At 37.8% G+C, this 26297-nt stretch overlaps 1 protein-coding gene across 1 annotated transcript; it reads left to right on the top strand.

Moving 5' to 3' along the window:
* The first annotated feature begins 1025 nt into the window (after positions 1–1025).
* Positions 1026–24585, top strand: LOC131543897 (uncharacterized). Its single transcript, XM_058781703.1, has 13 exons — positions 1026–1338; positions 6775–6855; positions 7269–7407; positions 7798–7852; positions 8095–8388; positions 8682–8733; positions 20270–20519; positions 20602–20747; positions 21887–22163; positions 22265–22404; positions 22515–22606; positions 24112–24208; positions 24310–24585. Exons 1-13 carry the CDS (start codon positions 1026–1028, stop codon positions 24330–24332), a joined length of 1959 nt encoding a protein of 652 aa, XP_058637686.1. The 3' UTR covers positions 24333–24585.
* The last annotated feature ends 1712 nt before the right edge of the window (positions 24586–26297 follow it).

Here is a 26297-nt window from a genome sequence, read left to right as displayed (position 1 = left end):
CACTCTCTCAATAATGCATTCAAAGAAATGTAATCTTAAGGCCTTTCCACACTGAGCGCGAAAAAGCGAAACAAATTTCAGACGGGATGGAATAAAACAACAGCTTGCTATGGATGCTTCCACATAGGCCGCGAACATTCGCACACTGAAAATATGAATGTTTTTTTTTCGTCCAGTCCGACGAATCTTTTCAGTTTCGCAAAGCGAAAACACGGGCCGTCCAATAAGATTTGAGCATTACATCTATGGAATCAGATTTGTGCCAATTAAAATGAATGCAATTTTTCAAGAAACTTATGAAAATATAAATTGAAACTGAATAAAATGTCTTTGAAACTAAAATTACAGGGAAAATACTTGACTTTGTTTTTAATATACTGCAGGTTTTGCAACTGTTTTCTCCTCTTTCATTCACTGATCTGCGCTTACAAATGCACTTCCAGAGTTTTCATTTACGCTTCTGAAGTTTTCGTTTACGCAATACAACGCAAATACTTGCATTGTATTTTGTTGTATGCATGCTTTATGAGTGAAGTATTAGTTAATGTAACCCCACCTATATCATGTCTCTTACCAAATTAATACTCATTTGATGACGGACACTTTGGTGTACATCACCTCCTCATAGAATGCCATGTGTGTTTGTAATTTAACCAAAGAATAGACTGCCAGAGCCATTCGAACCATGCTCTCAGACAAAGGGTCATAAACCCCCCCAATATTTCCAGCCTCCCGCTTGGAAATTCAGCCTTTCTCATTGGTCAAGCCCATCCTGAAAGGTGTGACTCTTCACTGACTTGAAAGGGCTCACGCACAGGTCCGCCACTCTCTTCTGCAAAATCTTCCGACTGCTGCCCATGTGGTTGGACTTCCGGAGTGCCTAAGCCGGTGTGGGCACGCCCAGCAGGCCCCAACATATAGAGCCACGTGCAATCCCCCCAAGCCTGGGGAGATGGCTCTTGACCACAAAGAGTCAGATTAATACCACTGGAGTTCATCTTCAATCAACCCTGGAATTCGCCATCATGGAAATGCCCTCGCTCAGACATTTCTCTCTCTCTCCGCTCCCGGCAGTCTCTGCATCATCATCTCTGGATTGCGGCCTGCGGTTCCATTGCGGCCCACAAGGCCAGCAGGCCCCATTTTACACCCAGCCATGTGCTTACTTAGGAGAGAGGACTCTCTCAACCCCAACAGAGTCAAGAACAACCTCAGAGTTTCAAGAGATTGCAACTTCGGCCATCGAATGGAACCATCCAGACCCTCTTCAGAGGCTTCACGAGACTCTTGTTCCACAGCCAAGTCAAATGCAAGTTTCGTTCCTTTCACCACACAGAGGTTTGTTGTAAGCTATCGTATACTGTGCTTTGAATTAGAGACTGATGGTTCTTTCAGATGGTCAATCAGCCTCATTTCCCCTGTTTCTGTCTGGTTTCATTCATCCAGTCTCACTTACCCTTCCCATGTACCATGTATGTGTGATTTGTGTGTGTGTGTGTATGTATGTATATGTGTATATATATATATATATATATATATATATATATATATATATATATATATATATTAGTGCTGTCAATCGATTAAAAAATGTAATCGTGTTAATCACAGTCATGGACTATGATTAATCGTGATTAATCACAAATTTAAAATACTAGGATTTACCTGTAAATGTGTTGAAATAAAAAAATGCATGACAAACTAGTTTAAGGAAACAGAACCTTTCACACTTCCGCCAGGTATGAGACATAATCCTTATTATTCTTTTATCATTATTCTTTGTTTTTATTCAGCCATTATCAGTCTTTATACTGGCAATAAAACGTTTACCAAGCCACATCGCTTCAATCCCAGTATACATTTACCCAACTATTATCAAAAGTATTTCTAAATAAATACAACAAAACATTTGCTTGCGACCTTACGTGAAGTATTATGACAAAATGCATTATGAAGAAGAATTGGACATGTTCTGCAGCTGCATTAGAGCTAACATTAGCATCATGCTTCATAAGACAATTTATTAGATTAATAGTACACTTTTACTCAGAACTTACTTTAAACCACCATCGAGTGTTTGTAATAACTTCCTTTTACGATCACATGTGGAATTTGGTAGTTTACTGTTGTTAAAATATGCTATTTATAGCCTTTTATATCGCTGCACAAATTAGCATTTCAGATGTACACATTCAACTCAAGAAAATCACATACAAATATCCTATCGCAATCGTGTGGTTATTGTCTTATATAATCTATATTGGCTGTTGTCATGTTTATTTCTGCTGTGTAAAAGCCTTAACATGTATGCTCTGACTGAAACTCACGTTGTTTGTGATGTTACCGCCTCTCCGTTCTTAAGTTGTGTGGGATTACAAATTTATTTAAATGTTTAATTTAGATTCCAATGTAATAGTGTACAAACTGAAGAAGTTATATACATTGTATTTAGCATTTATGGTGAAGATGATGACATCAGATGAACGATTCAAGAGGTCCCTGCCAGTTCCTGTTCTCTTATTGTAAGTCTAATGAGCCAGACGACGGAGACTCTTGCCTTTTGTTTGTAATTGCTCTTGATGCCCCTGCCCCAATCTTTGGGCAGTTAGGCTGATTAGATTAGGAGTGGTTAAATGGGGCAGGATTCTATACCTGAATACCTCATTTGCATGCTTAAAGGTCGTCACCCAGGTGCTTTGTTTTCACTCCTAAGCACTGCCCCCTAAATGTATTTAAAACTACAATGTATCACTGCTTTTAGTGAGATTTTCGATGACTACAGCTACCGACAGCTTGTGTTCTCAATAAAAGAATCCTGCTGAAGATACAACCCGAAGTCTCCTGGTCTTCACTTCTGAGTTGCCTAAACTTTAGAAGATATAGGTTTACAACAGATGGTGCCGTGACCCGGATAGAGTTCCAGCTTCCTCACCTGAATCCAGATTGAAAACTTCAAGCTCAAACAAAGATCTGCTTCCAGACTGCATCTTTTGGAATCCAGCGAAAACTTCAAGCTGAACAAAGATTTCCAGACTGAATTTTTCTCTCAACCAAGGTTGTGGTGAGTGCTGTCTCTAATCCAAAAGAACCTTTAAGACCAGTACAAATTTGTTTATCCTCTGCGCCGTCAGAGAAGAGTTAACAGACAGCTGTAGGGTTTGGTTAACTAAGTTTTCCTCTAAAAAAATGAACTTTTAGAGATGAAGTTACCCTCTGTCCAGGCAGGGAAGTTTAGCATCAAGTGCTAATATTGTTTTATCCTCTGTTCTGTGTAGGCAGGGAAGATTGGCATTTACGTGCTAGTTATTTTGGTTTATCCTCTTTTCACAGAGAAGTTTAGCATTTCATGCTAATAATTTTGGTTTATCCTCTGTTCTTGTAGGCAGGGAAGTTAAGTGTGAAGTGTTGGTAATTTGGAAAGTTAACAATAGTTAAGCTGTGTTAACAAGTGTACCCTCTGTTGATCAGAGAAGTTTTAGTGTTTTTGTTTGTGTGGTACAGAAGAAACGTACAAAATGGTTAGAAGGAATGCTAGGCTGATTCCAACAACAGAAAAGGGTGGTCTTGCGACTCCTTTGTGGTCAGATAGCGAATTCAAATCACTGTTAGGAGTGCAAATGAACCTAATAGTCACTGAAAAAGTTAGACAAGAACTAATTCAGAAATATGAGATCCATCCAGATAAGACTTGGTCTGTAGATGAGTGTAAAAAGGTATTAGGAGCATGTGTTCGCAAGAACAATGTGAAAGGCATTATCTGCTGCCACAGAGAATTTGGTTTAGCACTAGCTACACAACAATCTCAGCGTAACTCAGAGCTAGAGAAACAGAACAATGAGCTTCAAGCTAGAGTGTCCTCTTTGACTAAGAAATTGAACCGCAACAAAGCTGCAGCAAAAACTGATGTGGAAGTTAGTCAGCCGGATAAAATTTACCCTGATTTACAAGCATTCTTTGAAAGAGATGTAGCTCTCCAATCAGTAATTGATGTGCCTGTAAATTCGGTCAATGTTTGTGGTGCTCGGAGAAGATCTCTCAGAATTGAGGAAACTGAAAGTGTTCCCTCAACTCTTCTGTTGTGCAAGTACAAACTGTTGCCAAAACACTAGGACCTAAAGATATAGAGACTGTCTCAGAGCTTACCCTCAGCACGCACACATTTTTCTGAATTTAGAAGAGTATTGATCAGTAAAATGCGCCTTTACGACATGTCTTTAACAGAGGTAACGCAGTTGATGTCACAAATTCTAACTGAATCTGAATTCAACAGTTTTGAATCTGCTGTTACTTCTGAACTGCGACATGCAAGTAAAGGTGATTTAAGAGAAGGTATTTTGAAAATCCTAAAGAATATCTTAGGACCCAAAATAGATTGGTCTAGAATTACTACCTGTGTGCAAAAGAAAGAAGAAACTGTGAGTGAATATACTGAGAGATTTTGTCAGTCAGCTGTAATTTACAGTGGAATTGTTGATGACCCTGAAAGTGTGCTAGATGACAAGGGACCCCTAGTTCCTATCTGGTCAGATGGCCTTGTAGCCGAATACAGAAAAGCTTTACCATTCTTAGATCTAACTTGGTCTAACAGAACTCTCAGAAGTAACCTAGACAGGTTAGCTACATGGGAAAGAGATGCTGATGTCAAGGCAAAAGTGAGAGTAGCAGCAGCTACGTTTAACACAACAAAACAAGACAAAAGATGGTCTAAAAGAGAAGGCAAATGCAACTACTGTGAAAAATTAGGACATTGGGAGAAAGAGTGTAGGAAGAAGTTGCAAGATAGTAAAATAAATGCTATGCATAATTCTGCTCCTCCTCAGCCTGCCTACAACCCTGAAGTAGTTCCGCCAGTGACCACTGAAACTTTAGGACAGCTCGTACAGGCTCTTGTAAGAGCACAACAAGACCAGGAAAAAAACTAATTGTTGGGGCTGTGAGTAGCTACCTTTCCCCTGTAATCCATCACAATGACAAAATAATTTTTGTGAAAGGTAGCGTAAAGAGAAAGAGATTGATTTTTGCTTGATACAGGTGCAGAGTGTACAGTAATTCCTACAAAATTGGCACAAGTTTTAAACATCCCATACAAGAAAACCAAACTTTGTTTAACTGGCGTAATAGGTGAAGATTCTGTTTTGTATGAAACCCCGCCCATAGAGGTACAATTTGGCCCAAAAACTCTGACTACAAAATTGCTATGTGCTCCATTAAATACAGGTGCAATTTTAGGCATGGATCTTCTGAGACAAGTACATCTAACGTTAGACGTGTCCTCAGAATCCGCTAGCATAAACATTTCCTCAGCACAAGTTTCTACCAATAATGCAATCCCTACTGAGTATGCTTTCTTACAGAATCATCTAATTTGGGCTAAAGACAAGGATGATTGTGGTTTGTTAACAGGTGTAGAACCAGTTAAATTGACGGGAAATCCACCTCCAGTCACCAAACAATATCCGATTAATAAGGAAGCTATACAGGGAATCAAACCTATTGTAGAAAAGTTGCTGAAGCAAGGAGTGCTAGTTAAAACCAACAGTCCATGTAATTCACCCATATGGCCCATCAAGAAATCAAATGGGACATGGAGACTTACAATAGACTACAGAGTAGCCAATAAACATATTGATAAAATCACCCCTAGTGGCAGATCCATCTACAATTTGTAATGGCTTACCATTAGATTGTAAGATTTTTCAGTAATTGATATGTCTAATGGATTCTTTTCTGTACCGTTGCACTCTGACAGCCAGTCATGGTTAGCTTTCACAGTTGACTATGAACAATACCAGTGGACACGACACCACAGGGATTTCAAAACTCCCCAACCATATATCATCAGGCTGTCAGACGTGATTTGTGTGACCCAGAATGTCCAGTCAAACAGTCCACTATGATTCAACATGTCGATGATATTTTGCTTGCCTCAACAGACCACGAGGTACATCAAATTGAATTGACAGCATTGTTGGACTATTTGCATAAAAAAGGACACAAATGCAGCTTTCACAAAGCTCAAATTGCTAAAAAGCAAGTCACATTTCTGGGTCAAACAATTGGTGCAGGAAATAGATCCATTACACAGGATCGGCGGCTTCAGTCAAAGCCATACCTCCGCCTACTACCATTAAAACACTCCGCTCATTTTTAGGAACAGCAGGTTACTGTAGACCTTGGATTGAAGACTATGCCTCGATTGCGCAGCCTCTCTATGATTTGTTGAAAGGCCATGGTAAAGATTCAGATACTGTTTGTATGGAAGAAATTCATCTCAAAGCTTTTAATGATTTGAAGAGAGCACTATGTCAAGCACCAGCATTAGGAATTGCCCAATCAGATAGACCCTTTGTGCTTTATGTCCATGAACACTTAGGCTTTATGACTGCATGTCTAATGCAAGATCATGGGGCAGCTTACGCCCAATTCATTACTATTCTGGTAAACTTGACATAGTCGCTCAAGGTATGGGCCCATGCCTCAGAGCAGTACAGGCAGTTAATCTAGCGCTTCAGGCTTCATCAGGAATGGTGTTAGGTCAGAATGTAAATGTAAAATGCCCTCACGCAGTGTCTGCACTAATGAATCAAGCAAAAGTCACTTCTGTCACCTCCTCCCGTTGGGGAAATTGGTTAGCAACTCTCACAGCCCCGAACATTGTTATACAGCGTGCACCAGTCACGAACCCATCCTCATGTATGATGTCTGCAATGACTGAAGTTGTGTTAGAGGGTGAAGGTGAAATGACTCATGATTGTGTTACGCTTACATATGCAGCGACAAGTGAAATAGCAGAAACTCCCATAGAGAACGCAGAGTTGGAGTTGTTTGTTGATGGTTCAGCTCAAGTTATTGAAGGTAACAGACGAGCAGGATATGCAGTAACTTCCACCACTGAAGTAGTTGCTTCAGGTCGTCTTCAGATCATTTTTCAGCTCAAGCTGCAGAACTAGTAGCCTTAACAAGAGCATGCACGCTAGCTTCAGGATCAGTTGCAAATATCTACACAGATTCCAGGTATGCTTTTGGGGTAATTCATGATTTTGGTGTTATTTGGCAAACCAGACAATTTCTAACTTCTGCTGGATCCCCCATTAAGCATGCTGGATTAGTGAAAGATTTAATGTTTGCCATGAAACTCCCAAAGAAATTAGCGGTGATCAAAGTGAAAGCACACCTCACAACTAATACTACGGAAGCTAAAGGTAATGCTCTTGCTGATGTAGCGGCTAAACAGGCTTGTTTCTATGCAACTGTACAAGTGTGTTCAGGTAGTACAGCACAGAAGACAATTCTACCTCCGGAATCAATCATTGATCTGTATAAAGACGTTCCTCTATATGAAGCATGGACATGGTTAGACAAAGGAGCCACTGTGGATTCATCCGGCTGCTGGACCAAAGGGGGAAAGTATGTTGCTCCCGAATCACTGTTGCCATATTTGGCTCAACAAATACACAATTTGGGTCACAGTGGTCCAGCAACGATGAATCACAGGTTCTCAAATCAATGGTGGAATCCAAAATTCAGAAACATAGCCACTGAAACAGTCAAGAGATGTGTAACATGTCAGAAAAATAATGAGGTACCAGCAGCCACCACACCAGCAGCACATACCCCAGCTCCACCAGGGCCATTTCGTCACCTGCAAGTTGATTACATATCATTGCCCCCTTGTAAAGGAAAAACTGACGTTTTGGTAGTAATAGACAAATTCTCAAGATGGGTAGAAGCTTATCCAACAGGGCGTGCTACAGCTGCACATACTGCTAAATGTCTTGTTACTGATTTCATTCCCAGATGGGGATTACCAGATTGCATTGACTCAGATCAAGGTACCCACTTCACAGGACAGGTAGTCAAGGAAGTGTCTAGAATGTTGAAGATTAAGTGGAACCTTCACTGTCCCTATAGGCCACAAGCATCAGGACAGGTTGAACGATCAAACAGAACAATCAAAACCAGGCTAAGCAAAATGCATCAGGAAGGAGTACCATGGGTTGAAGCACTGCCCGCAGTACTGTGTAGTATGAGAGCGTCACCTAACAGATCAGTAGGACTGAGCCCTCATGAAATTATTACTGGGCGTCCATGCAGATGCCAGGTGTGATTGATCTTAGAAATGCTGATGTTCACATTGCTTCAGATGCCCTGATCGCTTACTGTGAAAACCTCACAAAGGCAGTACAGAGTGCCAGAGAGAGAGTTGAGTCGTGTTGGCAGACTCCACTAGAAGGTGGACACACTATCATCCCAGGTCAATGGGTCATGATAAAGTCGTTCAGAAACAAGCCATTAGAGCCCAAGTGGTACGGACCACATCAAGTGATGTTGATTACAGCAGCTGCAGTATTGTGTCAGGAAGGAAAACTTGGACTCATGTGTCACACTGTAAAGTTGTTCCTCCACCTACAGGGATAGGTTAGGACACATGGACCAGTGAGGAGCCCAGGGAAGAACCAGAGCAACAGGCTTGGGGCCAACCCTGTGGTGAACACCCTCATAGGCCTTCCCCATCCACTAGTCCACCCTCACCTCACTGTTCTTTAGGTGTCACAGGAATTAAGAAATAGGAAAGAAGGAACAACAATAGCAGACGAGATTGAACAGAGGATACAACCCTAATGTTTGTAGTCTTTAGAACAAATACTGCTGTCTTTTGTTTTCTTTCTTCCTCTGTGCAGATACCACTTGATGGCTGTCCTGAGACCCATACGCGCCGAACTCCTCACCTGCGTATGAAGCCACAACCTCTAAAAGACAACGAGACCCACTGCAGAGCCAACTGTCACGGAAGACAGAACAAAGAAAAAAATACACAACGCAGAGTATCACATACGAGAACTTCAGTCATCCAGCAACATGATCAAGACATTCTTGATCTTTCAGCAAAATTACACCTGATGGCTGAAGATAATTCGTCATGGTTCGGAAACCTGTTAGTATCAAGTGTTTCATGCAAGAAATTACTCACGACCATCACGAGAAATGACAGTTCCAACCAGAAAAGACTATTAAGAACTTCACGGAGCTGCATGTTTGTTTCTGTGTCAGCATGCAGTTCGTCCCTACAGACAATCAACACAGAACAAGTGCTATGTGCCTGTAACGATCACATGTTACAAGAATGAACTTTTAAGTGTCTAAATTTGTATTTTGTGAGAGTTATTAGAACTCTCAAAGGGGGAATTGTGGGATTACAAATTTATTTAAATGTTTAATTTAGATTCCAATGTAATAGTGTACAAACTGAAGAAGTTATATACATTGTATTTAGCATTTATGGTGAAGATGATGACATCAGATGAATGATTCAAGAGGTCCCTGCCAGTTCCTGTTCTCTTATTGTAAGTCTAATGAGCCAGACGACGGAGACTCTTGCCTTTTGTTTGTAATTGCTCTTGATGCCCCTGCCCCAATCTTTGGGCAGTTAGGCTGATTAGATTAGGAGTGGTTAAATGGGGCAGGATTCTATACCTGAATACCTCATTTGCATGCTTAAAGGTCGTCACCCAGGTGCTTTGTTTTCACTCCTAAGCACTGCCCCCTAAATGTATTTAAAACTACAATGTATCACTGCTTTTAGTGAGATTTTCGATGACTACAGCTACCGACAGCTTGTGTTCTCAATAAAAGAATCCTGCTGAAGATACATTTCCCGCGACTGTATTTTCAAAATAGCCCACTTGTGCCGTTACCCTGGCAACACTGGTGCTGTACCCTCATCACACAATGATAGATAACCTTCCGCGCTACGATGACGGCAATAAGTTGGGGTCAAACCGTATCAAACGATTAATTTGCGTTAAAAAAATATTAACGCGTTAAAATTTTTAGATTAATCGCATGCGTTAAACATTGACACCCCTAATATATATATATATATATATATGTGTGTGTGTGTGTGTGTTTGTTTAGACTAATTATGTGTTTGTGATTTAGTTAATAAAACTTTGTGCACAATACATATGAGTATTAATTTCTGATTCCCTGCTTGCAACAAAGTCAATTGAACAATTTTGATATTGTTATTAATTATTAATATTTCCTCCTTGAGCTAATTTGCTACATCAACTCTTTCAAGTGTGACTTTTATAAAAAGCTGAATGAATGTAAATGAAAATATGAATTAATTCAAATAAATGTAGGCCTACATTCTTTATTGTCACTATAGCATATACACAAGTATCAAAGTGAAAGTCTTTGATGCAATTATGTTGTGACAGGAAAGACCAGAACATACTATACAGAATATGTTTAAAATTCATTATGTTTTAAACACTGCAATGATCCTTTCAACAGTTCCTGTTACAGTATAAGTTACAAAACAGTGAATGAATATGGTATGTAATGGAGTGCAATATCAGTCTTTACAGGGATAGTCCACCCCAAAAAATGAAAATTCTCTCATTTACTCACCTTTATGCTTTTCCAGATGAATATGACTTTCTTTCTCGACACAAAGATTTTTAAGAAAATAATCCATCTCTGAGAATCCACATGTAACCCATGCACATATGACAGTTGATTGGAAGCAATTGTTAATAGTCAAAAGTTTATATTATTAGTGTTTTTCTTAGCTGTTGTTACTGAAGATACTGATTTAACCACTAAGTTCAGATGGATTATTGTCACGGTCGCTGTGTGTGATTTTAAAAAGCATCTTTAGGACTCACAGAGATGAATTATTTGCCTAAAAATCTTAATTTGTGTTTACCTGTCCAGTAGAAAGAAAGTACAGTAATATGCATATGAGACCGCATGAGAGTGAGTAAAAGATGATGAGAATTTTTATTTTTGGGTGAACTATCCCCTTAACAATCATATGCTGTTGGTATGCCAATCCAAGATCAGCATATAGACTAATAAGAATAAAGTGCAACCTCATGTGTACTTGTGAACTGTGATTGTTTTATCTAGAGCTCCAAAGAAATACATGTTTTTTTTTTGTTTTTTTTTTATCAAGATCAAGATACCAGTCATTCAAAGGTGATGATGTGTCTGAACAAAATAAGATTCTTGTCTGATGAGGGCTCTCTGGTACTATCACTACATCCTCTGGGTCAGCATCAGAAGTTTATGGAAAATTTGCTCCGCTCTCTGGAAATTGAGAAAGGACATATACAACAATACAAACTGCTTTGAACTCCCATGACACATTTCAAACTTAAAATATTTCAAACAAATAAATACACAATATAATTATTTAATATATATTAGTATTAACTTAGTACTAAAATTCCTCAAAATTGCGTACCATTAATCGTCTGTAATAACGCTGTGTAACCATTAGATGGCTGTATAGGCCTATATAATCCTGACTGTGTATACCCTAGCTGCGGGAAATGGTTTTCAGTCATAATTATTTGAATGTATTAGGTTTTGCATTTGGATATATATTTAGGCATTATTAAAGACTACTTTTTTGTCAAAGTTTGTTTTCCTCCGAAATGTTCATCTGAAGTGATTATTTTTGCATTATTATTACAGTCAAATCTGAACACAGAAAAAGCATGGTAAAAAGGCTTACATTGCTTGACAGCGCTTGTAAAATAGCATTGGTCATTGTAAATTTAGTAATGTACATTACTCTATGTCCTGGGGGAAAATATTAACTAATCGAAGCAAATATGATATAATTGACAACTTAACTGTGTCGATAACCAGGTCCTGTAATGATTGGATTAAATCAAGACAATTTACCACAAGTATCCTGCACTGTAAAACCCGGCAAGTTACGGTAACTCAAACTCGTTTGAGGAAACCGATTGCCTTAAACCATTTAAGTTTTAAAACTAATAAATATGAGTACTATAACTCATTTACATCGAGTTAAATTAACTTTTTTTTGTGTGTTGGCTTAGTCAATTATTAGAGTAAACTGAACTTGAACATTTTAAGTTTATTCAACTCAGTTAGAATGTTACCTGAATTCAAACTGACTAAGTCTTTACAACTTAAAATGTATGCTGTATATTCAAAAATATAACATTTAAGCTATCTTATCAGACTTTTCACCCAATAAGTAACAACCACACAAACAAGGAAATGTTTAACAAAATCCATTTTAAATGTTAAATATAATTAATAATAATAATAATAAATAACTGCTAAATAATATTAAACACAGTGGATAACTTTTCTGTAAAAAAAATTCCTCAAGATTAACAGCACTTATATACAAACTTTAAGTAGTTTGTATACTGTAACTACGGGAATACTTTAGTTCCAAAACAAAAAGCACCAGTACACTGACCCAAGACTTGGCAGTCATCATCTTCAAATACAATCAAAACATCCAGTGGGTTTAAAGACAATCCTTAACAGCAAAGATGGTGACAGCTGCCTTCTGTACCTGATCAGGCTCCCTTTTTCTAAATGCAGTAAAAAAAAAAAAGTGTTCGTTTACGTCACCAAATCTCATCATATTTAAACAAAGCAACAATAAAGGTGTGAAAGATCGGGGAAGTGTTTATTCAATAAAGTATGTGCCCATTTAAAACCCTGTAGTACTTTTTCACATCATAACTTCCAGAGTTGTTTATCAGCAGGATTTTCAGGGCTGAATAAAAGCTGAATGTTTTAGAGCTTGAATTGAATTTGTTAATTTACATTATTTAATGTGACAACCTAAAGTTCTTTATTACAAAATAGAAAGAAAAACGGTGCTTATAGTGATAGTTCACCCAAACATAAAAAATTCTGTCATTAATTACTCACCCCTATGTCGTTCCAAACCCGCAAGATCTTCGTTCAACTTCAGAATACAAATTAAGATATGTTTGATGAAATTTGAGAACTCTCTGACCCTCCATAGACAGCAATGCAACTGAAATGTTCCCAGGTGCAGAAATGCAGTAAGGACATTGTTAAAACAGTCCATGTGACACCAGTAGCTCAATCGCAATTTTTATGAAGCTATGAGAATACTTTTTGTGCGCAAAGAAAACAAAAATAATGATTTTATTCAACAGTTCTTCTCCTTCGCGTCACCCTAGTGCGCCATTATAGAGAGTATCACAATGCATGCGTGTGCGTTTCTCTGCACGTAAACAAGCCTCAGCGCATGCGAGTGCTGTTGCTGACGTTGAACATGCATGCGCTGAGGCTTGTTTTACATGCAGAGTTACTCTTGATAATGTTGGAAGGTGTGATTTGGAGAAGAAGAATTGTTGAATAAAGTCGTTATTTTTGGTTTCTTTGCGCACAAAAAGTATTCTCATAGCTTCGTAAAATTGAGGTCGAACCAGTGATGGATTATTTTACCAATGTCCTTACTGTGTTTCTGGGTCTGGGAACATTTCAGTTGTGTTGCTGTCTATGGAGGGTCAGAGAGCTCTCGGATTTCATCAAAAATATCTTAATTTGTGTTGAAGATGAACAAAGGTCTTACAGGTTTGGAACAACATGAGGCTGAGTAATTAATGACATAATTCTAATTTTTTGGGGGAACTAACCCTTTAAAGGGACAGGTTCACCTCAAAATGAAAATTACCACCATTTACCCACTATCATGTCACACCAAACACATACGAATCTTATTCATCTATGGAACAAAGATTAAGATATTTTTAAAACTTTCTCACCATTTTGTCAATCCATTTTAAGTCTAGGCAATCAATATTAAGCTTAAAGTTTATCCATATGCATAAAGTGGTTTCATTCAAGTCTTCTAAAGAAAACACAAACATTAACTGAGAAGCCTGAGCTAAGGGTTTTTTAGAGTCAAAGCCTAAACTAAAAACTTTTTAAGCTTGAAAATAAAGACTGCCTAGACTTCCAATGGATAGACAAAAACGAAAGAATATAAAAAATATATACTTTTGTTTGAAGATGAATAAAATTCATTCAAAACTGGTTTGGAACAACATGAGGGTGAGTAAACCATGAATTTACATTTTTTTGTGCACTATCCATTTAAGATACTCAAATGTTCAACTATTCAGTCATTTCTGCTGGTCTCAGCTAAAAGGTTAAAATGTTGCCAAGTAAATATAAAGTTGTCCTGTGTCCTACCTTGTGTGTCTTATTTTCAGATAGTAGTAGATCTTCCAGGATCCTAGCTTGAATGACTGATGTCATTGTTGTTCCTGAAGACAAAACACAAAGTTACAGAAATTTAACACAATTAAGCAACATTTATGGACAGCTTATTTTTATGAATCATAATAAGACAACTTTCAACCACTACAAATTTAGCAATGGCAATTACCTGACATCTTTATGAAAAACCAAAGCAACTTTAGGATAAGTGCAAGAAGAAATATAAAAGATCATTTTTCCATCTATATTAGTGAATTATATAACTATAATCAGAACTTAAAAAGACTTCACTGGTATTCTTCTGAACCGACACAAAATGCAAAAAGACTGCAGAATGATCGACAAACTGAAATTTAAGATGTTATTCACTCTGCCAATTCAGTCTGAATCAAAATGGTGGCACACACTACATTATTAGTTAGTCATTTAATTAGTTATGAAAGGTATTATATCGTTTAGTTTAGTTAGTAGATATAAAGCATAATAACCTATATCCCTATGTTTTACAAACGTGACTTCTCGAAAAACAATGTTAGATATAATGAATTAAGCTCATATTTCTTTTAAATATTTTGTGGTCTGCAATTTAGATGTAATAATCATAGACTGTATGGTAATAATAGATTAAAATAATTTATAGTAACTTATTTAGATTGAGTTCTGCTTAACCTAATTAGTTTTTGAGTTCACATCACAAATACATATTGAGTTGAATTAAAATTGAGTTAAATGAACTCATTTCATTTAGCGAATTTCACTGTTAGGTTTTACAGTGTGATAACGACAATGATTGATGATAATGATGATGATATAATTTGCTGTGCTATTCCTAAGAAATCATCTCAACAGTGTTGTGTAGGAGCAGAACAATACTGATAAAATAATAATTAAAAAAGTATATATATATATCATTAAAATGAACTAGGAAGCCGCTAGCAGACCCTCACATCCACACTGATGCAACAACACGCATCCACTAGGGGATATACAGTGAGGAAAATAAGTATTTGAACACCCTGCTATTTTGCAAGTTCTCCCACTTAGAAATCATGGAGGGGTCTGAAATTGTCATCGTAGGTGCATGTCCACTGTGAGAGACATAATCTAAAAAAAAAAATCCAGAAATCACAATGTATGATTTTTTTACTATTTATTTGTATGATATAGCTGCAAATAAGTATTTGAACACCTGAGAAAATCAATGTTAATATTTGGTACAGTAGCCTTTGTTTGCAATTACAGAGGTCAAACGTTTCCTGTAGTTTTTCACCAGGTTTGCACACACTGCAGGAGGGATTTTGGCCCACTCCTCCACACAGATCTTCTCTAGATCAGTCAGGTTTCTGGCCTGTCGCTGAGAAACACGGAGTTTGAGCTCCCTCCAAAGATTCTCTATTGGGTTTAGGTCTGGAGACTGGCTAGGCCACGCCAGAACCTTGATATGCTTCTTACAGAGCCACTCCTTGGTTATCCTGGCTGTGTGCTTGGTCATTGTCATGTTGGAAGACCCAGCCTCGACCCATCTTCAATGCTTTAACTGAGGGAAGGAGGTTGTTCCCCAAAATCTCGCAATACATGGCCCCGGTCATCCTCTCCTTAATACAGTGCAGTCGCCCTGTCCCATGTGCAGAAAAACACCCCCAAAGCATGATGCTACCACCCCCATGCTTCACAGTAGGGATGGTGTTCTTGGGATGGTACTCATCATTCTTCTTCCTCCAAACACGTTTAGTGGAATTATGACCAAAAAGTTCTATTTTGGTCTCATCTGACCACATGATTTTCTCCCATGACTCCTCTGGATCATCCAAATGGTCATTGGCAAACTTAAGTCGGGCTGGACATGTGCTGGTTTAAGCAGGGGAACCTTCCGTGCCATGCATGATTTCAAACCATGACGTCTTAGTGTATTACCAACAGTAACCTTGGAAACGGTGGTCCCAGCTCTTTTCAGGTCATTGGAGGTGTACAATTTTGTCTCTAGTGTCTTTGGACAGCTCTTTGGTCTTGGCCATGTTAGTAGTTGGATTCTTACTGATTGTATGGGGTGGACAGGTGTCTTTATGCAGCTAACGACCTCAAACAGGTCCATCTAATTTAGGATAATAAATGGAGTGGAGGTGGACATTTTAAAGGCAGACTAACATGTCTTTGAGGGTCAGAATTCTAGCTGATAGACAGGTGTTCAAATACTTATTTGCAGCTGTATCATACAAATAAATAGTAAAAAAATCATACATTGTGATTTCTGGATTTTTTTTTTTAGATTATGTCTCTCACAGTGGACATGCACCTACGATGACAATTTCAGACCCCTCCATGATTTCTAAGTGGGAGAACTTGCAAAATAGCAGGGTGTTCAAATACTTATTTTCCTCACTGTACATGTCATATATATATATATATATATATATATGTATGTACATATAAATGCCTCATTCATTCATTCATTCATTCATTCATACACATGCACGTTCATATTTACAAAGCTTGTTAATATGCGATGCACAGGTTGATTTTCAAACGACTTAACGCTAACGCAAATCAGCGATGAGTGACAGGACAAGGGCACTTCAGGGACCAATCAGATTTCAGCGGGGGCCGGTGCCCCTCTGGCCCCATCCCTAGATCCGCCCCTGCTTCACTTCCAGGTCAAGAAGCTGTCAATCAAAAACTCAGTAGCCAATGAGAGCACACCGCTGCCAGTCCCGCCCCCACGAGAGATTTGTGCCAGAATGGTGAACGAAAACTTAAGAACTGTAAATGAAAACTCTGGAAGTGCATTTGTAAGTACAGATCAGTGAATGAAAGTGGAGAAAACAGTTGCAAAACCTGCCGGATATTAAAAACGAAGTCAAAGATTTTCCCTGTAATTTTTTTTTTTTTTTTTTTTTTCAAAGACATTTTATTCAGTTTCAATTCATATTTTCATAAGTTTCTTGAAAAATTACATTCATTCACTCCTATTCACTGGGAATAAAAAATAAATGGGGGGGAATGGGGGAGGGGGGTCCTTAATCTTAGCACTCAGCATACCCGGTTAAAAAAGTCACCGCTCGCCACTGATATATATGTATATGTATATATCAGTGGGGATTTCTTGAAGACTGCAAGGGAAGCTCAGCTTCCCCTATAATGTCAAAAAAATAATGGTCAAATATGTACTATTGTGTTAACATTTTATTGACTAAAAATGCGTTAGAACACGTTCATCTCGAAGACGAGTTCGTTCAGAATCAGCTTCATACAGCAGGTGGGACTCGATTTCCTTCTCATATATTCCCGTAGCGTCAGTGTATTTCTCCGTTGAAGCCGAGCGTCCATTGACTTCAATGGGGCTGCTTTGAACAGTTTTTTTCAGTACCTCGAAACTAGACGGTCATTGGATAAATGCTGCGATTATGTCCCACCCACGGATGCTCAGCGTCTCTGGGGTGAATGGAGGAGTGGGCTGGCCTGGACTCCGGGCTTCTGCGTGATGATTGGAGGGTCTGTATCTCCTTTTGATTGACAGCGATTGTGTACAATAAAAAGACGCTGACGCTGAAGCTATTCGAGCTCAGTCCCATCGCGGCTTTGCACTTGGTTCTTATCAATCATTATATATATTTTTATTTATTTATTTATAATGTTATGTTTTAATATACATGCTGCTAACTCGGAAATTTCAAGATATGCGAGCAAAAAATGCTCCTGACACTTAGGCAATACGACACGAGCGAGAGTGCTGTTTTTGTTTCGTTTCTGTGTTTGATCCAAATCCGCGTTGATTTGGGCGAATCACTGATTCACTGAGCCACTCATAAAAACAGTCATTTGATTCGCTCCTGAAGGATTCAGCCGTTTTGAAAGAATCATTTGAATGACTCAGTGATTCAATCACGAACTTCTGCCACCTGCTGGCCATTTTTAAGTTTCCCGTCTAAAAGTAGGCATATTACATTATTTTCCAACATATTTCTATATTCAGAATTTAGTATTTAAAACATTAATCTCATAACATTATTTATGAAATTATAAATACGGTCTAAATGAATAAATGCCACATCTAAATGTCACTTCATGCAGCTTCTGTGCAGTGCTAAGATGAGTTTTGTTTAGATCATTTCATGGATAACAATAGCCAGTCATTCATTCACATTAATTAAGTATTCAGAGAATAATATTGTCTGTTTTCACTTACATCTATTTATTTATTAAATTTTGATTCATTTTGTAGAATTGAATTATAAGTTAAGCTGGTATAGTATTGTAAGACATTTTTATGGTATCATGACAACCCTATTATACACCACATTCCTTGTTTCAGTTTAACCTAATTCCCACATTTCCTCCGTCGAGTTTAATATCTTTTTTTTAGATTGTTTGTTCATTCATTCATTCATACAGTAGGCTAGGCTAGCGTCACTGGAAAAGACGCCTAGTTGGTACGACAGGGTCACAGAGCATTTTCTTGAAAAGGAACGTAGGGCAGGATTTACGATAAATAAATGGACAATTTTATGATGTAGGCCGAAAATGAGCTTCCCCTCTTTGAAAGACCAGCAGCCGCCACTGGTATATATGTATATGTATATGTGTATATGTGTATATATATATATATATATACATATACATATATATATAAAAGATAAACATTTTTCTACACATAAAATATGAAAGCAAATAGACCTATAATTATGAAGATGGGTTTTCTGTATGTATGTTTTTTTTTTTTTTTTTTGCATCTAAAAGTATGTTTTTTTTTTAACAATAAAGGATGTTTATGACACATGACAAGCATGGATCAGTCCATTATAAAATATACAAAGAGTGCATGTCTGCCTATTATAGATTCAAAATCCATTTTAGATCACAATCGGAAGTTATTACTAGCACTCCATAATGATTTAAAGTGGGTTTTGAGCAAAAACGTTAATAATTACATACATTTTCAATGTAGCTTGATGCTAATTGGACCTCTAATTATTTCAGATGTATTATTGTAAGCATTATGGATATTTTGTGTTTCTGATGAAGAAACGCAAGTTATTTATGTTAATTCAATGCTGTATATTGAGCAGCGGACGATGTAAACCACACGAGATACATAGGCTACATGAAGAAAAAAATGCATTGTTGGTCATCGCCACCTAGTGTGTAGGTGTGAATTAGCATTAATTAGAATTAGAATTAACATTAGTTTCACGCTCGGTGTGAAAGCAACATTCGCGGGCGATTCGCCTCGCTTTTTCGCATCGCACTCAGTGTGGAAAGGCCTTTACAGTGCTACTTCATCTGTGTCCGATTTCGAATGAGCAGAAATCTGTAAGAAAAGCATCGATCCGTAGGTAAAATATCTAACAAAAACGTACTGTTATTTTCATCATAAACAAAATTTGCACTGCAAAAAGCAGCAATTATATATTTTAATGCTGACAACTATGTTATTAGCTTGTCATGTGGTAGGAAAAACAGTTTTAACAATATTGTTCCATATGCCACTTTGAAACTCTCCTGTTATTTTATTTTTTTAATATATATTTTGAAAGGAACTGTGATATTTCAAACATACTGAAATACTTCAGATGTGGCGCGAAGGCGGAGCGGTGTTTCTGGTATCAGGGAGCGAGGAGTGGAGCGGGAAATGGTGAACCCGGAGCGGAGTGATTATTAAATCTTCGGAGCGCGGAGGGGAAACTGTTGACGCTCCACTCCGCTCTCATACTCTGCCGGACACCGCCACACAAATGTGGCTTTTTATTAATGACTGTCCTCCTACAGAATTTAACACTGAGTAACAGCTCACTACCAGTTACAAAAGACACTATATCAGTCTGTCAGGCAATTGTAGTTGCATTTTTCATCAATTAATTTCTTAAATTATCCTCTGACTATGTTTTGGTCCACCATCTAGTGGCGAAATTGTTTTTGGCCTGATGATAATCTTACTTGCCGACCCCTGCTGTAGAGGGTTAACATACCAAACCGATCACAATGTAGATTATAATTATATTAAATAAATGTCTGAACAAATAAATGATACTCACTGTAGGATCATTCTTTTGCCCGTTCATTGTAAATATCTGGCCCTTGTTTGCAACCCTTAATTTCTGCTCCTGTGGTAGGCATGTAGTTGATGATGAGTAATGAAGATAAATTTGGTGAAAGTCTTATGCAAAATCTAACACTTAATGGCAATAAAAAGATGATGATTCTTACTGGCCTTTATCTCTGAAACATTTTCCAGAGAATGCAACACTATGGGGCAAAACTAGTCAGTCTTCAACTTATATCAATGGACCTGAATTGGCTCTTGATGGACTGTTAAATACCTTTTCCCACACTAACTCTGAGACCGACCCGTGGTGGAGAGTGGATCTACTGAAGGTATACAGAGTGAACAGAGTCACCATCACCAACAGACCGGGCCATGCCAATAGGATTTCCGGGGCAGTGATTCGTATCGGGAACTTCCCTGACATTTACAGCAACACCATGTGAGGATATTTCTTTGACTGTCTTGGTTATTGTGACTGCAGATGAACAGAAATATATAACAGATGATCTCTCTGTCTGTAGATGTTCTGTGATTTCTACTCTTGGGGAAGGTGCTACAGCCACTTTTTCATGCAGTGGGATGGAGGGACGTTATATGATTGTTCATATTCCTGGAGATGAGAAGATTCTTAGTCTTAGTGAAGTCGGCGTTTATGGGTATTTGGCAGGTAATTCATTGTTGAAGAGCACTTTTCAAAAGTGAATGTAATATACTTTAAAAACATGTCAAGTAAAGACATAGTTTGCCAAAAATCTAAATAATCATGCTTTTTTCATGCTCCTATCATTCCGACCAAGCATGACTTCATTCATTAAAATACATCAGTAGTAGGCTACTAATCCCTTTCATTGTACTGATTATGCTGTACCATGCATGCTGTATATATGATGTTTAACACAATTCACATTTGAAATAGGTGTTTGCTAGTGATGAGTTTATCAAGTCAAACATAAAAGAGAAAAACTCATCTACTTATTACTCGCTTTCACCACCAAGTTCTTGCAAACTACTCTAACTCAAACTTTCAGGGATTTTTTTAAAGGGTCAGTCCACCCTCAAACAACAATTCTGTTATCGTTTACTCACCCTTGTGTCTTTCCAAACCCATAAGACAGTGGTTCATCTTTGAAACACTAATGAAGATATTTTTTAATGAAATCTGATTGATTTCTCTGCCCCCATTGACAGTCCACACAACTGCCACGGTCGCTTTAAAAAGTTCATAAAGAAATCAAGAAACAAATCATGACAGAATTTTAATTTTTGGGTGAATGAAACCCATTAAAGTAAAAACTGAAAGAAAGCTTAATGGTGGTGATGTTGAAGTCATGACCCTTAGGCTATGGTTAATTTTTACTTCTGCCAATTGATTTTAGGCTTCAAAATTTGTGTTTATTCATAAGAATGATCATGACCAACACAACGTGACAGAATCATTAACTTTTGTTTGTCACAAAGCTTGTTTTCTGCAATACAAAACCTAGTGGTGGGTGGCAGGTCGAAGGGCTTGCAGCCAGCGTGAGCATATAATGCTGACCAGCACAAGACGTAGGAAAATTCAGTGTAGTAAAGAAATGCATTAAGTGTGTTACAAAAATAAAAGCTATTGGAGTAATTTTTGTGAATATAGTTGTGAGGGCATCGTTAGACATGATTCCGTTATAATTCCGTTTGTTGACAGTAGTTGATGTATAAATGACTTACCTCACCTCAATTCATTGTTATAAACTTCCCTACCACTTAATGCACAAGTTTGTGCTTTAGGATGTATCCATTTCTTTCTTTTTTTTACATAAATGTTATTAGGAAATGTGGCAGTAGATGGAGCCACTACACAGTCATCAACATTTACTGGCTGGTTTGCTGAAAAGGCCATCGACAGTAACCGAGGTCTCCAGCAGAATACAGCATGCTCCTCAACCCTTAATGAGATTAACCCGTGGTGGAGGCTGGATCTGCGTAATGTTTACGAAATTAGTGAAGTGGTCGTCACTAACAGAAACGACTGCTGTGCAGAACAAATAAACGGAGCGGAGATTCGCATCGGAAACACTTTGGAGAACAACGGCAACAACAATCCCATGTAAGACCCTCCAGTTTGAAAGAATGTGAGACATCGAGCACAAATGTGAAGGATTAATTCAGATATGACAGTATTTTTATATGCTTTCTCTTCGTCTGTAGATGTGCTGTTATTCGTGCTATTCCAGCAGGTGAGTCCTACAGATACTCATGCGGTGGGATGGAGGGACGTTACGTGAATCTGATCATTCCTGGAGACATGAAGACACTCACTCTCTGTGAGGTGGAGGTCTATAGAGAAGGTTTGACAATGTCTGTTTTTGTCAACAAAACAGTGAGGAGCATTAATACGTTTTTAATGAAAGCAACCTCTACTAATTCATATTACATGTATCTATGTATCTTTGTTTAGTTCCTGTTTTAAAAAGATCATTTGTAAAGATGCAGTTTAACTCCAGAGTTGATTTAACCGATCCTTCAGTGAGAGAACATGTTCTTAAAAAGGTAAGAGTTAAAAAAAAAAAAAAACATTCAGCTTCCATGATTACGGTTAATTAGCAAAACAGACCTCATAGTCCTGAAGTTGAAATGCACTTTGAATTCAATGAAACCCTTAAATGCCTTTGTGGGCATTTTAAGGTTTGTTGTGCAAAATCCTAATTCTTACAGAAGTTTTCAGTGATTTCAGATTTCAGAAAGTTATTTCAGAAACTTCTCCAAAAACTTACTAATACAGTTTTTCTCAGTCACTTTGGTGCATTTCTCGAATCATCCTTAATATTTGCCAAGTATGTGCATTTCTCAAAACAATTCATAAAAACATCACCACACAATGGATTTCCTGCAAAAGCCTGTAACTTACTCAAAATCTTTCATTTATCTCTCAAAAGTAAGTATTTATGTCAATGAACATTTCAGTGCCATCAGAATGAAAAGTCCTTGTGTCATTGTTCACAAACAAGACAGGCAAGATGCTTAGTCATGTTGTCAATATAACAGTGCTCTCTGTTAGTGTTACCTGATGTAAACTATGGCAAGAGTTTGGATGACAGTTACTGTACTGAAATGCAGAAGGCTGTGCTTCTTATGTATGCCATATATCCTTTCGAAAGTACAAATTTAAACATTACTGTATGTGGGATATTGATTGAAAGAGACTGTTTCGAAATATTTGAATTATTGAGGATATGGTCGATCTCCCAATATTTAGCTGCACCCTTCAGCCATTGTAAGGCCCTTATTTGATCTGATATGTGCCTCTGTTCTTGGCCTCTTCTGCCTCTTCCTCTGTTTTGCCTCTGTACCCTTCCACCATGCATCTTTACTCCTCTTCTTCCTCTCGGCTGTTGACCCTGATCGTTTTCTGGATGTTCATCCACTGTCAGAATGTGTAACTCTTGTGTTGTCCTCTGTCTATATATGCGTTCCAGTTGAAGGTTCATGAGATGCACCTTTGAGCTATTTCAGAGAACTGGTACATAATTGGTTGATCTATATTCTCTTCATTACTGAAAGTCAAGATTCACTTGCACAATTCATGGCAAATTTACAAAAGGTCTAATAGAAATGTGTAGAAAATATGTTTGACAGTTTATGACAACTAGAGCAACCATTTTGCATCTAATGACTTATACAATGAACTAATGACTAGATGTTTTAAGGGAAAGACTTGGAAAACCACAGAGAAATGTACATAATCAGTTGCATGAATGTACCAAAGCAATCACAATTTATTCAAAAGAATGAGAAACTGCTTTTATGATGTAGACAAGTGACTAGATGATGTGGCGGTTGAACAAGTTTTTAAAATTTCATTTCTGATCTGAGAAATGCACCAAAGCGACGGGGAAAAAAAACAAAACTGTAAGTTGATATCGCTCCAGAGCTGCTTCATGAGGAATATAATGACGTTGTTTTAATCAGGGTTTTCAGTGGCATGATAAACGTTTCTATGACACATCAAGATTTGAGTGTATTGTTTCATTCTCATTTAAATATGTTGTTTTCAGCTGGGATCTGCTCTGGCTGATGGAGGATTAACAAACGTGACTCTGCGTTGGTCTCAGACCCCTAAGCGGGTGATCCAGAAGGTGAATGCTAGTAAAAGTGAGTCTGTTCTCATAACTGTACAATAACATGAAATAAACTGCAAAAATAGGCATGACTCTAAATTTGTTATAAGTAATAAGCAAATATTTTATTTGCAGGTCACTGTGGCAATGGGAAATAACATACTGGAAATCAAGACTGTCTTTATTTCACTAAATTTACTTTTGTTGAAGATGTTAATTCTTATTCTGAATGCACAGCCAGAAATTTCTTTATAATTATGCTTAACAAAGAAAATATAATTTAATTCACTTCTGCTTAGTTTTCTTTTGGTGATTCACATATTTAAGAATTATAGTGCATCTTGTGTAACTGTGTATTGCAAATAAATAGAGACAGTAATAAATGTAATGAAAATATTTATAGATATAATATAGAGCATAAATAGATACAACTGAACCGAATTTCAGGTACTGAAACTGTAATTGAAAGTTTAAAAACATAAATAAAATATATATTAATTAAAGTTATTAAACATAATCAGTCAAGATCAGTGAATGGTTTTTATTGGGGGGGGTTCATGCATGTTGAGTTATTTACACTGTTAAAGAGTTGGATTCTCATGCTAAACCTGGCCAAAGTAAGTTATGTATAACAGAGTATTTCTGTGCCAAATACACACTTCCGGGTTTCTTACAAGTTGCGGAAAGTTTTTTTTTTTCGATCATGGCTCTTCATGACATAATGAAGGGTGGAACTTCTTATATGGGCATTTCTCCCGGAAGAGCACACCCGTGCACACATCGACCACCACAAGAGCAAAAGCAGCCCATCAATGCGCTTCATTCGGCAGCACTGCACGGGACTCGCTCGGGAAGAACGTCTTTAAAGAAGTGTGTTTTGGGTTGTAAGGGAAAGATAACCTTGTTCAGCTTCCCGAAGAACCCAGCGTTATGTAAACAGTGGATGTAGTTTGTTTTTCCAGAGCAGCAACAGAGTTTTGCAGAGTGTTGATGAACGTTTTATAAACAAGGCCCAGTTCGATGCTGGGTTTGCGCATCGTTTGATACTGAAAGATGGAGCGGTCTCAGCTACAAAAGATCCCAGTCATGATTCAGAACAGCAGACGGTAAGTGAAACGGCATCAAATGTCTGTGTTTAGTTGGCGATCGGAGCTCAAGTGCTCGTCACTCTTTAGCTCCGCCCACAGCGCACCTCCAGACGGCGTATGGTAGAGAAACGAACATTCAATTCACAGGCAACAGCTCTGGTGGACATTCCTGCAGTCAGCATGCCAATTGCACGCTCCCTCAAAACTTGCGACATCTGTGGCATTGTGCTGTGTGATAAAACTGCACATTTTAGAGTGGCCTTTTATTGTGGCCAGCCTAAGACACACCTGTGCAATAATCATGCTGTCTAATCAGCATCTTGATATGCCACACCTGTGAGGTGGATGGAGTATCTCGGCAAAGGAGAAGTGCTCACTAACACAGATTTAGACATATTTGTGAACAATATTTGAGAGAAATAGGCCTTTTGTGTACATAGAAAAAGTCTTAGACTTTTGAGTTCAGCTCATGAAAATGGGGGCAAAAACAAAAGTGGTGCGTTTATGATTTTGTTCAGTGTAAGAATAAAGTCTATTAATGTAATGTTAATTGGCATAGCCTTTATTACAGTATAGAATACTATAAAGTAATGAATCTTATGATAAGAAGCGACATCAGATCACAAAAGGATCTAAAACACTAGACTGATGTTATGAAGTGAGTTTAAAGTAAAACTATATTATTAAATGTGCATTTTGTTAGACAACAGCCAGTCAAAACGTCAATCTCAGCTCTACACTGAAGTAAGATCTTAACCATTTTAAAAAGTAAAATAAAAATTGAATGGGAAAAGGAAAATCTACTTGTGGCAGTCAATTTTGATACTGTACACAAATACACAAATTAGTCAATGTACTGTATGGGAAACACTGTTTTGATGCTCCACTACATAATGTAGTGACAGACCACGTCCGCTCCACTGACTTTACTCATATTGGTTGTTTCTCCCAAAAGTCGGTCTTCTTTTGCAAAAAGTGATTTTGCATATTTCAACTACATTCAGACGCCAACGGTCACTGTCACTCGTGTCGCCG

The sequence above is a fragment of the Onychostoma macrolepis genome, chromosome 07, assembly GCF_012432095.1.
Source record: "Onychostoma macrolepis isolate SWU-2019 chromosome 07, ASM1243209v1, whole genome shotgun sequence".
Taxonomy (NCBI): Eukaryota; Metazoa; Chordata; class Actinopteri; order Cypriniformes; family Cyprinidae; genus Onychostoma; species Onychostoma macrolepis.
The sequence above is the reverse complement of the archived record's forward strand: the minus strand, read 5'-3'. Positions and strand labels throughout refer to the sequence as shown.

Bases quoted from the DNA above. Each gene is read 5' to 3' on its own strand.
- LOC131543897 (XM_058781703.1), top strand. From the start codon at position 1,026: ATGGAAATGCCCTCGCTCAGACATTTCTCTCTCTCTCCGCTCCCGGCA. The intron at 8,734-20,269 runs GTATGAAGCCAC...AACATTTTCCAG, and splicing joins GCGCCGAACTCCTCACCTGC to AGAATGCAACACTATGGGGC. The intron at 20,748-21,886 runs GTAATTCATTGT...AAATGTTATTAG, and splicing joins CGTTTATGGGTATTTGGCAG to GAAATGTGGCAGTAGATGGA.